At 32.8% G+C, this 18,066-nt stretch overlaps 1 protein-coding gene across 2 annotated transcripts in view; it reads left to right on the plus strand.

Annotated features, from left to right (window-relative positions):
• Positions 1-18,066, plus strand: part of LOC118202279 (reelin-like) — a 297,785-nt gene that overhangs the window by 17,674 nt on the left and 262,045 nt on the right. For both annotated transcript variants that reach the window (XM_085812571.1, XM_085812570.1), the window contains 3 exons: positions 9,692-9,932; positions 12,174-12,244; positions 15,439-15,641. In XM_085812571.1, the coding sequence (XP_085668697.1) occupies positions 9,692-9,932; positions 12,174-12,244; positions 15,439-15,641 (515 nt within the window). The remainder of the gene's footprint in view (positions 1-9,691; positions 9,933-12,173; positions 12,245-15,438; positions 15,642-18,066) is intronic.

Consider the following 18,066-nt stretch of genomic DNA (forward strand, 5'->3'; position numbering starts at 1 on the left):
AGTCGTTTAAGCAGCCAGCCACCCAAAATAATTATTATAAAAGAGAAAAAAATATATGATGATTTTAATGAACACAACTAATTTCACGGGTCTAGCTAGTAATAATGAACTTCCGCGTTTATTTCTTTTAAATCGCTTAGTTTTTTTTAATTAATAACACAATTAATTTGAAAGAAAAATTAAATATCTTACATTTTGCTGAAAAGCAAAAAGCTGCTGTGCGGAAGAATAAAAATATTTTATTTCCAGCAGTGGCAATCAATTCTTTTAAATCGCTGAGTTTGTTTATTAAATGCGAAAAACAAATATATTGTGTTTTGCTAAGTGGCAATGCACTTATTTCACATAGTCAAGTTTTCTGATAAAATTAAAAATGTATCTTACGCTTTGCCGAGTAGTGGCGTAGTTACGGCTTTTTCCGCCTCTCTTGATATATAAACGAGTCAAAATGAGATATAGAAAAATGCTGTTATGTAGACAATATAGAAAGATGCAAAATAACATTGCAAATACAATGCAAAATAACATTTGTTGTTCTAGGAAAGAAATAAAAAAACATTTTCAATGATTTTTAATTAGAAAACTCTTAGGATAGCAACAGTTACAGCAATTGTCAGCAAAGTTCGCGATAGGATTAGAATACTTAGAACTTTGTTCTGGAGATTGTATTACTGATAAACTGCAAAAATTCGAAACAAGTCATTCTATGTTCCTGTTTTGTTTTTTCTTTCAGTAACGAAAGTAACCTCTGAAATATTTCTCTCTCAAGGAGGAATTCTTCCTGTATTTTTCATTAAAATAATTTGTCACCATGATCATAATTTAATTGATAGTCGTACTTTTCATTCAAAATATTCAACAAAATGAAAAAGGTATAACAATAGTAATAAGCTGTTGAAATCTTGTCTTGATTTCTTTGAAAATCATCATTGTCTAGAGTAAAAATTATTGTTCTTCTCAATTTGATTCTGTATGGAATCAAATTGAGAAATACAATAATTTTTACTGTAGCTGAATGTTCTTCATTATTTAATTATAGAGATTACTAATTGGGAAGGAAAAGGTCATTGACCTTATTTGAGCTTTGAAATACTTAATACGTAATTTAATTGTTATATGTTTCTAACAGGGCTTAATTTCTAAGATTAGAAGTTCCGGAACCCTATGGAAGACGGTCCGCAAAGAGGAACAAGAGTAAATAAATAAATAAAATGACTATTAAACTCATTAATAATTTTTTAATTAAATAATTAGTTATTATCAAATAAATTAATATCTATTTAATTAGTGTTTAAAAATTGTTATTTAATCAATAATTATCATATAATTAATTATAATTTAATTGATAATTATTAGTTAAATAATTAATTATAATTTAATTGATAATTAACTATCATTTATTGAAATAAATAACGGTTGAAGTAATTAAATAATTAAAATAAATAAAATGTAAAGAGATAAATTGAAATTTAATAAGCGATTTTTAATATAATTTTATTGTTAATATAAAATTTTCGAGATAAAATTTCTACTGAAATTGTTATTCAACTACATAAAAGAAGTGCCACAGCCTTCTTATTCAGGGCTCCAGTACGTTACGGCTAGAATTATGATTTATTACAAAAACTAAGAAGCACCTGAGCCAACATCCGGTGGGCTCCAGCCCAATTTAAGCACTGATCATAGGGGGTGAAAAAATTCTTTTATCGTCACAAAAATTAAATATATTTAAAATATAGCTGATGAAAATTCCAGGGGCAAACAAAATGAGGGTATGAGTGAGTGGAAACAAAAAATGAGGGGAATCTTGGTGAGAGAGAACGTTCTCTTTGACCGCGGCTCTCTGCTGATATAATTATAGCCATAAAGTGGATATGTGTTGGGTAAAATGAGTCCTGAATCTGACTCCTAAGGATGAATGTAAAGTTGCTATTTACGCTTTCCCTCACATTAGTGGATACTGTAGGAAAGACGATGTATAGGACTTGCTTGAACAGTTTATCTCAGTATTTCACTCTTATTGTACTCTCTGTCATTGGATAACTAACCATCCATAACAATACACTAGATACGATGGCATGGCAAGAAATTTACGCGTTCCTAAACAAACTCCCCCAAATTTATTGCCCTTCTTAAAGGAAAAAGTTTCCACGTGTGAATGAGGGGACTTTACTTGGACGTCTCATGTTCTCATGAGTTCGTATTTCTACGGAAACAAAGTATTGCAAAGTCTGCTTATTGTTAAACTAAAACGTTAAGAATTCTAATTTTTTTCCCTTTAAATTGTGGTTTTATAAAAAGAAGTACTGGAGCTCATCTTATTTAGGGCTCCAGTGCTCTCCAGCTAGAATTGTAATTTATATTTTTTTCCAATGGCAGATCGTGAACAATTTCAAATGTAACCCAGTCCATTAATCTATACAAGGCCGGATGTGGTGGTCTCTTTATTATGGAGGCACCTAATAGGGGGGCCACCATCGCCTTTCCTATGAAGGGACAAACAGTTACAACCATGCCTTCTCTGGGATTCGAATCCAGGCTCTTCAGCGTAGTCAGCTTCCCTGACCACCATACCGACTAGGCGGCTTGTAATTTATCTTAAAAAGTGAGAAGTACTGGAGCCAGGCTTCGGCGGGCTTCGACGCAATTTCAGCACTGGTTTCTAATATTGTAAGGTTTTATGTTAATTAATCCAGTTATCTTATTATTTTGGATGTACTTTCGTCAGCTTCAACCGAATGAAAAATAGCTAACGTATAAATAAGATTAAAGTTTTCAGAGATCTTGGCAGCATAAAAGCGGATGGACTGTCAGATCACTTAACTTCTACTGTTGAATTTAAGTTATCGATTTAAGTTTCTGCTAGTCGCAGTTGCTAACATTTAGGGGCAAGCCAAGGTTTAGGCGTATCGATTTGATTTCGCATTCGTTTTAATTTTAAAGCCTGTATTGGTTACTTGCAAGTTAGCGGAATTTTATTTCTGTTGAACTTTTCAATTCCTGTAACTGTCAGATCGGCATACTGATAAATTACTTTTTATCTTTAACTTTTGCTTAAATCGTAATGTTGTTAGCTAGAAGATAGATGGGACGAAAAATCATCTCACAGTCTGTACATTGAGGTGATTTGGTAATTTAAAATAATACTATAACCGTATAATGGGATCATGTTTTTGTACCTGTTGCTGAAAAAAAAATGAGACGAAAAGCAATCGGCTCTAAATATTTAAATGAATCTTAAACTGGATCTTTCCAATGCTAATTTGTAATAAATTAATTTAATCTGATTTCAATTATCTACAACGCTTTTCATGTGTCAGATAATTTTAACTGGACACAATTCAATTCACTTAATCGTAGAATGGATACAGGATTCTGATTTTAAAAAGGATGAATGAAACAGTTGGCTATTCGCTTATAAAAACAATGATATCATAATTCAGATAGCGAATCTCTGAGAAGAATACCCATGAGTTCAAATAATAAAAACAAGTGCCAAATTTAAAAAAGCGTTAAGATTTAACCCGTATGTTTTTGGGTTAAGAATATACGGATAAATTTTGTACTATTTTCAGTCATTACGTGTGTTAGAGTGTAAATAAAATAATAAAACAAAGTTTAATGATTCTTCCTGATGTCATGTTCTAAGAAACGCATCATAATTCTTCAAAAAGTGATGGAAGTCCAAACGCAATAGGAAGCAAGTATTAGCCTTCAAATTAGAATGCTGAGTTTCCTGTTTAGATAAAGTTGAAAGGATGTAAGGAAGAGAGGCATTAAGTTTTCTCTGATAGCGGTGTTTTGACCTCCCGAAGTGGCACCAAGATTTTTCCGGTTATAAAAGCTGTAAATATGTTCTCTTTTACAACTTTTATTTCCGATTTACTTCGCAGCTTATGAAATAAGCATAATGCTCTATTAAACGATATTATGAACAATGTATTGTAACATCTAATAATATATTATCATAGCAAAGAACTGAGATTTAATTTTTTTTTTTTTTTTTTTTTTTTTTTTTAAGTTTAGTATCTTATTATGTTCAGTATCTTATTACGGAAGTAAGTTCAGTATCTTATTACGGAATTGGTTAACATTGTCTTTCTTATTTATGAAATTCTGTGTTTAATATGATTTTAACTCTTTTGCTGAACACTGGGGTCCAACATACTCCAAAAAATATTTAGAAGTCGCTATCAACATCTGCTGTTTAGTTTTGCTTCTTCTCACAAATTGTTCGGTACATTAATTTCGCGAATATTCTGTTGAAGCTCTGGGAAGTGATTTCTGTGCGTTGTATTGTAGATCCTAGCCTACTATTCTCCCATCAAAACTAACTTTGTCGTTACAATATTTTAAAATATCTTGTAGAGTCATTAGATTAATTGGAAGCAGAAAAGATGAAAAATATGCAACCGCCTTCTCCGGGAATCGAACCACGGACCTCTGGAATACCGGCCCAGCGTGCTACCGTTACACCACGAAGGCACGTTAGGGAAGTGGGAGAAATACCTTATGTACTCCCCTTTTTAAAGGGCGACTAGGGTTTTAGGGGACCTACTCGCCAAATCCTAAATTATAATTCTTTAAAATAAGGAATTTTGTGGATAATTCTATAAACTTTTATTTAAATAATATATTTATTTCAAAAAATGGTGTCAATTAACCATATTTTTTCATTGCCTTCAGAATAAAATACAGTGGTGCTTCGCATAACGAATATCCCGCATAACAGTCATTTAACGCATTACGAACCGCATGGTAATGTCATGTCATATTTATCAGCATTATATAGGTTGTACCGTAAATGTTACCACAAATTTCTAGAGGCGGCAGGGCACATAAGGATTAAGAATTGCATAGGAACCTATACCCGGAAATGTCAGGGGTAAGTGGTGACAGAGGTAGAATATGGGAAAAGAAGCAGTAGTGATTAATTTGAAACATTTATTAGACATGAATACAAATGGTGTACGACAGCTTGAATGTTACACAGATGCTCGATATTTGCACCATCAGACGTCAAATGTGCTCTTGACACTAACGGACCATTTGAATGCCTCGAATTATTTGATCTTTCTGGAGGAGTTTCTTCCCGATTTGCTTGACGATGTTCCATCAAATGTGATTCCAACGTGATGGGGCCCCTGCTCATTTAGGACTAGATGTCCGTAGTCATTTGAACAGATCGTTTCCTCATCGATGGATTGGGCGTGGTGGGCCAGTTCCCTTGACCCCCCACGCTCCTCGGATTTATCGAGCCTTGATTTCTTTTTGTGAGAAGCCGTCAAAGTGTCGTGTGTCATGATCCTGTTGTATCTGAAATGGATCTCGTGGCAAGACTCGCCTGCACAGCTGCTACAATCAAAGAAACTCCTGGTGTGTTTGAACAATAAATGGTCCTTCGGTGTCAGGCATGTTTGGCGTCTGATGGTGAAAACTTCGAGCATCTGTTGTAACATTCAAGCTGTCGTACACCATTTGTATTCATCTCCAATAAATGTTTAAAATTAATCACTCTTGTTTCTTTTCCCATCTTCTACATTTGCTACCACTTATCCTGACATTTCCGGGCATGGGTTCCTATGCAATTCTTAAACCTTATGATGTGTCCTACCTCTCCTAGAAGTTTGTCGCAACATTTCCGGTACATCCTCTATATTACGCTAAACTCAGACTTAAATTTGTATTAGTTTCTGCTTATCCGACCCACAAGTGCAGAGAGCACATCTGTTTCTAGATAGATACAGAAACCAAAGGGAAAGGAGAAGTAAACCTATTTCTTAATATTATATTCCCAATGAAGAACTGTTAGCTCTTCTTCAATAGATCATCAGCTGCTGAGCAGTGAAACCGCTGAGCACATGTAGTTCGTTTTGGATTCAAAATCTGTGTAAATGTGCTGGCTGCGTAGGACTTTTTGTGGTTTTGCTTCATGTAACATGAATCCGAGTTAGTATCCCTGAGTATCCCCGAGTTAAAAACCTTCCACGATTCTCTTGGGCAGATAGCCTTCGTATTCTTTGCCTTAATCTAAATAATCCAATCCAGTTCTTCAGCAGCAGTTTTATAGTGGTCACATTAATGTCACCGCTACCTACTTTCGATGTGATCGTGAAATAACCAATCACTGGGAATGATCATTAGCTTTCGTGCCAAGGGTGGAACTATTTCCGAAACGGCTAATTTTGTAAACTGGTCCTGTGCCCCCGTGTTTAACGTATATCATGCATGGTAAAATGTCACTATCCAAAATCAGAAACGTGGCAAATGTCGTGCACCACGGGCCATAGATGACAGAGGTGAACGACGGCTGCGGAGATGCGTTCGAGCGGATAGACATGCAACCGTTGAGCAACTGACCACCCAGGTGAACCGAGGAGCTACCAACAGTGCCTCCTCAACAACGGTTCAGCAAACGTTGCTGCGCATGGGCTTCTGCAGCAGACGCTTATCTAAAACACCTATGGTGACTGCAGTTCGTCGGCGACGAAGGCTGGAATTTGCACTTCAGTATCGCAACTGGACGTCCACTGAGTGGCGACAGGTGGCTTTTTCCGGTGAATCACATTTATGCTCCATCGAACAGATGGACTTTGTCATATGCGGCGTAAAACGTCAGAAAGCAACTACCCTGCAACAATTGCCGGAAGGGTCCAAGCTGGAGGAGGGAGTATTATGGTCTGTGGAATGTTTTCGTAGCATTCTTTAGGTGCACTCATCATTGTAGAAGGCATGATGGATCAACAGAAATGTGCATCTGTTCTTGCGGATGATGTCCACTCCTACATGCGAATTTTTCAGAATCTACCAGTTGGACAATGGGAAGTGTCATACAGCTCGCAGTGTACGTGCGTGGTTTGAAGAGCACTAGGATGAGTTTACCGCACTCCACTAGCCAGCAAACTCCCCAGACTTAAACTCAATCGAGAATCTATGGGATCACCTTGATCGGGTTGTTAATCAACAGCATAACCTAGCGTAGCTGGCCAATGCTCTGGAGTTGGCATGGCTCAACATCCCAGTGAACACCTTCAAGAATTTAATTGACTCTCTTTCTGCACATCTCACAGTGGTTCACTGTGCAAAATGTGGTTATTCTGGCTTTTCATAGGTGGTCACATTAATATGACTGTGAACTTATATTATTATAAAAGATCAAGCAATTGTACATCGGTATCGTTGAGGTCCAAGTATCTTTGTCTCAAAGGGTAATTATATGTAGGAGATGGTGTACTTCCCAGGCGTCTCCTATTAGATAAATGGTTTATGATGGATGTCGTAATCTGCAATAATAGCAATATCAAACAAATATAAAAGACACGTGGAAGATATAATAGGAAAACTGCATATTTGTGAAAATTTCTAATATAACAATAAAAGGTAAATTTTCAAATGAATCTTGAAGCAGTTTTGATTTGACATTCAAAATTTGAGAAGATGGAAAGTAAATGTAATAAGTTACTTCTCTGAGGTTGATAAAATAAAAAAGGGGAAGTTATATCACAAGTTCTGTAGTTTAGTGCAAATGATATGTTGCTCGACTTAAACACACATCTCATTCAAATTTAATTATTTAGCATTCCTTCAATAATAGTCTTCAATTTTTAATATAGTTATAAAATTGCAAAAGCTGCTCGTGTATAGTTGCAGTTAAATTAAAATATTTAATATATATCATTGACAAAGGTCATTATAAATTTTGTCAGTAAAGTTGAAGGAAGGAAAAAGGAAACCAGTGGCATAGCTAGGATTCCAGTGCCCGGGGACAACTGAAGAATTTGTGCCCCTTTCTGTGTACCAAGAATAGGAAACATTTCATTAAAAAAATTTCATAGCATCAATTTGGCTCCACCTGGATGCTGCGCCCCCCTTGCCCCACCCTAGCTATGCCACTAAAGGAAACAGATACTCTTGTAATAAAACTGAATAATTTCAAGAGAGACATTGTTTCTATGTTATTACTGCTTAATTTTACTCAAATTTCAATTTACTGCCAAATTAAGATAGGTTATCCAAATATGACAAAACACAAGAGGAGGATAACTGAGGGATACTTTTAAGACGTTTTTAAGATCGTTCATTATGTTCATCGATTGGTTACTGGCTCATATTTCATGTTACATATAGGGAAAATCAACCATGCAGGCAGCCCGTCCACCTGAGTTCGCACCCAGGTCAAACTACCAGTATTCAATATCCACTCACTTACACTCGGCCATTGGTAAGGCAAACTTGCTGCCAAATGTTTTTATTGCTTAAATAAATATATACCTCTGAAATCTGTAAATAAAAAACATTATAATTATGGGGGAATATGCTTAAAAATGCCTACTACAAATTTTTATTGATTATAATTTTAAAATTTTTATTGATTATAATTTAAAAATTTGTAAATATTATTTAAAATAGAAATTTAAAAAAATCAGAAGATTACAGATTTTCGAATTTTCTTTAAATTAAGCGAAAATTCCAGATTATGCCAAAAAAGTTATTTAAATATATTTAATTCAATAACTAAATATTAATTACATTTAATTAAATTAATAAAAATTTAATTGATTAAAAAATATAAACACAATTCAGTTAAAGCTGCGGAACTAAAATTTTGAGTGATAGTCTTAAAAAAAAAACCATTAATGCAATTTTTACAAAATTTTAAAGTTTACTGTAATTTTAGATGTAGAATCCAATATGCAAACATTTCGGCATGTCATATCAGAAGTCTTATTTTGTATCAATATTGTAAAGCATTGTATATTATTGTATATCTTAAAGTATTATATATCATTGTGTATTGTATATTATTATAAATATTGTAATGTTGTATCAAGTTGTAGAGGCATTAGGTTTATTTTGGAAGCAGGCAAGATGAAAAATTAGCAACGCCTTCACCGGAAATCGAACCATGGACCTCTGGAATACGCGCCCAGTGTGCAGACCACCACACCACGAAGGCATGCCAAGAAGGCGGGAGAAATACCTTATATACTCCCCCTTTTAAAGGGCAACTGGGGTTTTTAGGGAACCCAATTGCCAAATTCTGGGTGGGGAGGATCATCATCGACCACTCTTTTAGTTTGGGCACCACAGTAAAGACATTAGATATTTTTTGGAAGAAGGCAAGATGAAAAATTAGGAACCGCCTTGGCCTGGAATCGAACCGCGGACCTCTGGAACATGCGTCCAGTGTGTAGACCAACACTCCACAAAGGCATGCCAAGAAGGTGGGAGAAGAACCTTATAAAGTATTGTAATCTAATGTATGTCATTCTTTTGAGATATGAAAAAATGAGTTCATTCGATTGGTAGCTAAAATGGAAGATATACAACCTTTCTTTTTATTTCCTTGAGGATGAGGAGGGGGGAACAATTATACTTTTTCATAAAATATTCAAAAAAATGGCCTACTGTAAAATATTGAGTTCAATCAGTAGAGGTCAGCGAATTAAATAGAGTAAAGGATTGCTGTATTACAGAATGAAAGTTTTGCTTTCACTTTTTATTTATCTCTTAAGAAGAAAGTGAATTAAAATTAATGTATTTAATTGTATTAAAACATAAGAGTAAGTATATTACTTAACTATTTTATTGATTATTTTATTTATTATTATATAACATTATTCGGCTATTAATGATTTTAATTTTCTATGTTTTAAATGTAAAGGAAATTATTAAAAAAATTTTTTTTCAGTTACTGTCACATCAAATTCAGATTTCGATGAATTATTAATTACTGGTCTGTACACAACATCTGCCGAAGACGCAGGCAACACGGTGGATCTGAAAAATAAATATGCGGTTACAAAACAAGTGGATGGAAAAAGCCTCACTTGTGCTATGGTAAATATCCACCACACTCCCACAAGGCGTTACAAATCAGTAACATTTATTTGGAACTCTCCCAAACCTGGTTCTGGATGTGTTAATTTCATGTAAGCATTACAGTTATACTATATAAACAGAGTTCTAGTTTTGATTTTGAAATAATATTTGCCCTAAATCTCTGGTATATCCCTTTTCTTTCAGTTAAGCTCTACAGCAAAGCTTATTATTTCTTATCAGGTTTTATATTTATTACTTTGTTAAAAAATAGTAATTTCAATTTTTTTGTACCATATGGACCATTGTGGTATATGGAAAGTTTTGTTATTATAAATTATTGGTTATAGATTAAATTTATTATATATACAGAATCAGGTATTGTGAAAAAATGATAAAAAGAAAAAAAAAAAATCTAAAAGATTTCGGATTTACCAGTTTGCTCTTTTTGCTCACTCATGCTAACCCTTTTTCCCCCCTCCCTCTTTTCAGTTTTATTATTAGGCATCCACACTTGCACTACATACAGTTCAAGAGAAAAATCACAAGACGTTTAAAAGCAGCATATGTTCGGAATTCCTAATGCTGTGTTAAGTGCTGGCATATATTTTTTCAGTCTTTTTCTCAGTACATATTATCAGTGTTCAGTTTCCTTAGTAAGATAGATTGCTTACAGATTTTTTTTTTTTTTTTTTTTTTTTTTGTGTGTGTGTGTTTATTAGAATGTAACATTTTTTGTATTTATTTTATTTATTAAATACCACATTCTTCACACTTACTCCACAAAAATTCCAATTTAACAGCAAAATCACAAAATATTTAAAAGCACTATGTCTTTAGAATTTCTGGTAGGCTGTTTCAAGTGCTGAAGATAAAAATATTTTATTCCATTCAGTGTTGCAACTGCTTGTTTTCAAGTCATTGAGTTTATCAATCAAAAATTCATTAAAGTTTTACATAATATAAAATAAATAATAAAAGAAGTGTATAATATTATTCTGGGAAAATATTGAATATTTTTAATTAGATAGATAAAAATTAAATGCATTTTGATTATTTAAATCAATCCAATTCAAAAGTAAGAAACGAATATTCTTAACAATTGCATTTATTGCTTTCAAATAGCTTAGTCTGTTAATTCTCAACAGAGAGATTTAATTTAAAAGATAAATATCTTACATTTAGCCATGAAATGTGAAAGGATGTATTTATAGTGATTCCATGGAAAATTCCATTTCCAGACTAATTGCCCTCTTAGGCTAATGGTATGTTCTATGAGTTACATACATCAAATTGCATAAAAGTATCAGAGTGAAATTTGTAAAAAATTGTAGTTTCTAAGTGAAGCATGAAGAATTGGATAATTTTGCAAAGTGTAAATTTGTGGAAATATTGAGAAAGCAGTTTGGAAACAGTGAAATCATTTCAGTGAGTTCAAAAGTTATATATTGGTTCAAAGTGTAAGCAATATGCAAAAAATCATAAACCATTCTACTCATTTAGAAGTACACAGAGAAAAAAAAAACTGGCAATAAAATCAATATAAAATTAGAAGGGTAAACATGAATTTATAAATATAGTTAGCTATTCAATGCTATTTTGGGAAATTTCTATTGATTATTTTTTTCTGAATCAATATAGGCATTTGGCACTAGGTAAATTAGTTACAATTGCTGTCATTCTTTTTTAAATATGTAAAATCATTTGCAATCTGTTTCAACCCAATAATCCAAGATTGGTAGATTTCCCTTGTTAGACCTAGGCACTAGCATGTTTTGCCATAATCATGCAAACAACAAACAAAATACACGTTGAAATTTGCATAATACTGCAATGAAGTTTTTGTTTTCATCTTCTCCACCAATAGGTCATAGGGAAATATTTTATTTTATTTGTATTGTGGTTTGGTATGCTTAATTATTGTAAAGCACAAGAGGGATATCTGGCTGAAGGTAGGGCTGCTTTCATGGAGAACTTTCTAAGGAAAACTGAGTCATATCCACATTATGCATGATAGAATCAGTGGTTAGTGATTTTGCTGCTTGAACACTGCTGAGCCATTTTTCACTGTTGCTTGTGATGCACTGTTGCATATAACTTAGCAAATGAAAGCTGGAAAAATTGTAATTTGATAAACTCTTGTATAGCTTTAACAAATGATGAGTATTATCTTAAGTATCTTGTGTGCTACGTTTTAATGATATTTATATTAATTAGTACCCCGTTGTTTATCTAACATTTTCTGAATCTTAGTTTTGTCTTAATTTGTTAAGAAATGAAATAGCAGCATTTGAAATAATCTAAGTAAATGGAATTCATTATAATGTAAATTTTATGTCTATTATTTCTTCTAGGGCAACTGCTGCTTTAAATGATCAAGTATTATTTAAGGATACATTAGTTTTTCAGTTGTGTGAAGCTGATGGTATGTTGTTTTATAATATATATATTTTTTACTTTTAAGAAATTATATTAATGATGAAATATAATGTAACTATTTACTACAAATATGCTGCAAAATTTTAAATTAGTAACAAGCTGAATGTTATGAAAACAAATGAAAAGAGGAGGTCATAAACTCAAGACTTTATCTATTAAATGGTATTAAATGCTTCCTGCTAGAAAGAAACCCTTTTTGATTTAAAGAATTTAATGTCTGTTTCTTTTAAGATAATCCTGTATTTACCAGAATGTTTTATTTGTTTAAATATAAAATTTTAAGTTATATACTACACTGTGTTGCATCACAGTGGCATTTTCACTCCTTAATGTACATCTTGCCAGACTTACAGTCTCCTTCTCACTTCCTTCTTTTATCATTGATGCCACAGAGATTATTATATTATACCGTATAATGCCATTATTCTCTAATCTAATTCTGGTATTTCCATGTCAATATGTATATATATATTTTCATGTCATGTTATAGTCATTCAGTTCTGCAACAATGTGTCAGTTTTGTGTTGGAGTTAGTCTGGAACAGCTAAACCTCACTAAGCACAGGTTGTGATAAACAATATGTTTTTCTTTTCTTTTCTTTGAGGGTGGGTGGGGAAGAATGCTTATTGAAATTAATAGCAATTTCATGCATTATAGTTCATCTATGGCTCGTTTTCAATAATGTTACCAGTATGAACTTCACTATCGATGCCATGTTACTTTCTGTCAGTGGAAATGTATCTTAAATGGTATTCATGACACACTCTTAGTATTATTAGTACTGATTGCCAACCGAATTCATTAATGGTTTTTGAAACTGTATGGATTATTTTTCAAGTACCAGTAATCATGCAACAGATTCAAGTAATTCTCAGAATACAGCTATGCTGAATGGGAACAGATGTGGCAAACACACTGTGTTGTTTTGGTAAGAAAAACAAGTTTTTGTAAAATTGTTAGGCCTAGTAGGCAAATTAAAAACAAAAACTTGACTAATTAATATAATGTAAAAACAAAGCACTAACTGTTCGGAAAAAGGAGAAAAGTATTAAAAACGTTAGTAAAAATGTAAAAAATTAATTTTTGACAAAAAGCACAGCAGAAATGAGAAAAATAACCAAACAAAAATATACAGAAATAATTAAAGCGTTTAAACAAGTTGTCATACAAAACAAAATCTCGATAAAATTGCATGGTTACCATGCTAGATGAAAAATTGTCATATTTGGTGCAGGGTGCATCTGGCACATCTGTTCTACTAAATGTACAACTGGGTAGAAATAGATCCTTTATTTTTTCAGATATTGCAGTATTATCTTGCATTTGACATTCAAAGCATTATTCTCTTACAGATGTTGTAGTTTTTCCTTTCATGTTATTCCCAAATCTTTTCCCTTTCAATGCATTTCAAATTTTGAGTTTCTGCTCTTTAAAAAATATGCAAGAAAATATTCATAAAATAATTGCATTGATTGGCATCAATAATAAATAAAATACACTCCTATGCAAAATTAAAAGAATTTTCAAATCATGTCTATGTTTATGAAAGGTACTAATTATAGATTTATATAAATATTCATAGTAGAATATGTATGTATCTGCACTTGTCTGTGGAAGCGCAAATACAAGAGTTGGGTAAATTTTATAAGGTATCAGGTAAAATGAGCAACTGTAAATGTATGGATGATGGAATGAGATAGAGAACTACTGATAGATTGGAGATATAGGTGAATCACAAATGCTTGTGGCTACAGAGCTCAGTGCAATGCCCTGTGTTATATGCAGTTTGTGAAAATAATTTCAAGAAACTAGATCCATATCAAGAAGACATGGAAAGGTTGACCAAAATCAACAACAACAAATGAGGATTATCATTTGGCACTTTCAGTGTGGCTGCAGAAGATTACTACAGCTTCACAGCTCTCATATGAGCTGAATGCTGCCACTGGAAGAGTTCATGGTGTGCAGTTGCTCGAAGGCTCCATCAGATAAGTCTGTATTCCAGAAGGTCTGTTGTTTGCATTGCATTAACTGCAGCACACAAGAGAACATGTTTAGTATGGTAGTAGCTGACAATGTGTTTAGTATGGTAGTAGCTGGCAATGTGTTTAGTATGGTAGTAGCTGACAATGTGTTTAGTATGGTAGTAGCTGGCAATGTGTTTAGTATGGTAGTAGCTGACAATGTGTTTAGTAGCTGACAATATGTGCCTTAGATCAGACTATGCTTTTTTACAGATGAGTCAGTATGTAGTTTGGATACTGGTTCTTCCCATCCTGTACCTGGAGAGATCTTGGAGCACGATACTAGCCCTCCTTTATCAGGGGAAAGAATCATTACAGTGGTGATGGTGTAATGGTTTGGGCAGCATTACATCAGATGACCCAGACCTCTGCATGTGTTTGAAAAAGGCTCCCTGACTGGAAAGATCTGAGAGCCCTACATTGACTTCTCAGGACATAGGGTGCAGTTGGTCCTGGACAACAAAGCTCACCCACATAGGGCTTAACTGGTCAACAATTAGCTGGAAAGTGAGGATATTCACCTCATGGATTAGCCAGCCAGATCTTCTGCCCTTAACCCTATAGAGGATGTCTAGGATACTCTTAGGAGGACAGTTTCATCTTGCCATCCCTATCCAAGAACCATCCTGGGGTTGAAAACTATATTGCTGCAGGACTTCTCAACTGCCTCCAATCCAGTATGCCATCACACTGCACAACCTGTCTGACTGTAAAAGGAGACCATACCCCATATTGGATTTATATTCAGTTTTGAATCACAGCATGGATTTTGAACATCCCTGTATTATAGGCTCAACTGATAATCATACATACAATACAATAATCATACCCTCTGCTTACTGAAGCCTTCATAAGTATGCCAGCCCACTGTATTGCATTCTGCTTTCTACATCTTTTAGAAGATATCATATAGTGTTGTCTTTATCATCAGTGAAGCCAAGATAACTGAGCTTGAGTTACTGTCCACAGATGAGTTCAAGTTCAGTTTAAATAGAGATTCTGAGTATATTTTCATTTAGAAATTTTTATTTTAAAAATCTATAAAATTTTGCTACTGATGTTCTGTCTCTCTCTCATTTGCTTTCTGTGTTTGTATCAGTTTTGATAAGATTTTTCTGGGCTATTTATTTAGTTTTGGTTCTAACTTTTATTTTAGATTCATCAAAATTTCATGGAGCCCTGCAAATGAGTGTTGTGCATGATCCTGGTTTAGTATTAAGAGAAGACTTTGAAAGCAGTATTGAAGCCGATCCTTCAATCTGGTCTGAAATGATTAGTGGGGTTGTCAGTGAGCAGTGTGGATCTGTTCTTCAAGGAAAAGCTGCAACATTTTGTAGTGGTGTTGGCCCTAGATCACTAGTAAGTAAAATAGCAATTTTGCATAAATTTCTATACATATGAAAAAGAGGCTATATTACTTTAATATGTAATATAAATATATATTTTATCATTCAAACTGGTATTAATTTAAAATAATTTTAAAAGTATTATAAAATGTTGCTTGATATTTTCTGGGATAAATTTGTTGAGATAAGTTTATCTAACAAAGAAACCTTGGATTTAGAAATTTTGTGAAAGCTGTGTGATGTTACAGAGGACTGTAAATCATATATGTATCATATATATGTCAAATAAGTATGTTATACATGTGAAATTCTAATGTGGAACTCTTGGAAATACACTCATAATTTGCACTATCCACCAGCAAAGCTTTTTTTGTCAATATTGTGAATTCTTTTATTATGAAATTAAATTTATTTGTGAGAAATATTTTTAAAGGAAAACAACAAAAAATAGTGCTAGCTAAAGGTATCATGGAAAAAAAAAAATTTCACATTTATTTTTTTCTAATTTACTGCATTTTTCTACAAATTCATTTATATTTGCTAAATATAATACCAATGAAAAGTGATTTTTTAATACAAAAAATGTTACTTTAAGTTAAATAGTGCTAATATTTTCTAGTGCTTTTTTCTTTTTTTTTTTTTTTTTTATTTTGTAATTCTCTTTCTTGGAAGAATTATGTTGCATTGCATCTTCCTTGGTCATCCTTGACCCCTCTGAGTGGCATGACCAACTTTATCTGGTCATGAAAATTTTTTGCTATTTGCCACATATTAGCTTATAATTTAAGATATTTTCTTTAATAATGTAAATACCATCTTAATGAATATGATGAAGTTTATGAAAATAGAGTCTAAAATAAACAATTGTACAAATTTAGCTAATAAAGGCTGTTTAAATACAGATAATAATCCTGCACCATTTAGAGGGTTAAATAAAAAAAAATTAACATTTTGTTTTAAGAAAATACTCTAAAACAGAGTTTCTTAAACTGTGGGTCACATCTCCGGGGGGGGGGCATGGGACCTGCAGCAAGAATTCGCCAAAAATTTTAGCAGTTTTGATATTTCTTCTTATAATAATTTTACAATTACCAAATATTTTTACGCAGTGTACCTGAAAATAGATAAAGATAAGGCAACACCAACAAAGAAAAAAATGAAAACATTTTGATGCATTCTTTTTATAATATAAACATTTATTTTACTTGCTTTGCATGTTACGTTGTCATTTTGTCTGTTATTCATTTAAAATTTTCATATTGTTCTGTGTCTTAAAATTAGAAATTAAAAAGTTAATTCAATAGTATATTGCAGTGCAAGTGAAAAAATTGACAGTTTCACTCACACGTGTGTCGGATTTGCGCAATGCTTATGGGGTCCCACAAAATCTTTGTAATTGCTATGGGGTCCTGGGATCGCGAAAAAATATCAGTGACAAAAGGGATCGCGCCTGAAAAAAGTTCAAGAAGCCTTGTTCTAAAACATGCCCTACTCACAGCTATTATCATCCTCAGTCCTCAGAAACTCTTTAACACACAGTCTACTCACATCTTTTATCTCGATGAATAAACTAATTAAATGATCATAGTTAATCTAAATGTCAGTCCAACTTACAAGTGTAAGAATCATAAATAATGATAAATATAATAAGAATAATTGAAATTACATCACAGAATAAACAACATCGCATAGAACAATAATCATCTAACACAACTGCATTATATGTCTTAATTGACAAATTAACAATTTTTGCACTACTAATATTGCCTTGAAGAACAGTGGAAAATGTTATGATTAAAAATTCATAACAAATTACTTTCATGATTTGCCTTTATTTACTTAAAATTACTTTTCATAAGTAAAATTTTTCCAAAATAAAGTGCCATCAAAAGATTAAATAGTTTTAATATAATAGAGCACTCCCAGCTTACAGTGGCAAATATAAAAGGCTTAACTTAATTAGGTATATCATATCACTAGCTTTATATAAAAGTGCATTGTCTCTTTCACAGCTTTCACAAATAGTTCGTCCAAAATTATACCCTTCTAAACTAACTAGTTGCATGATGCTTTATATTTCTCCTCAAGTACATGAATTATTCCATACATCAGGTTTTAATGAAAGTTTCCCCAACACTGCAAGTATTGTCAGCACAAAGAATTCGCATTGGTGTGTTTAATGATATTTTGTCAAACAATTTTTGGCATTTGAAAGAAAGAGACTTGCTTTAGAACAACTGCATAGTGAAATTTGTAAAAAATTTCATTAGCACCCCACAATTTTTTGTAGCATATCACATTTTTTTCAGACAAGTGATGACATAGAGAACAGAGCAATGCAGCAGCACATCTTAGTGAGAAGGCAGAAAAAAGTTGAGTGTACATTTATGCAAATTGTATTCATAGAGTTGAATCCTTTGGTTAAATTTTTAATGGTG

Source organism: Stegodyphus dumicola, chromosome 3 (assembly GCF_044657685.1).
Source record: "Stegodyphus dumicola isolate Sdum_Otavi_A_Nest chromosome 3, ASM4465768v1".
Taxonomy (NCBI): Eukaryota; Metazoa; Arthropoda; class Arachnida; order Araneae; family Eresidae; genus Stegodyphus; species Stegodyphus dumicola.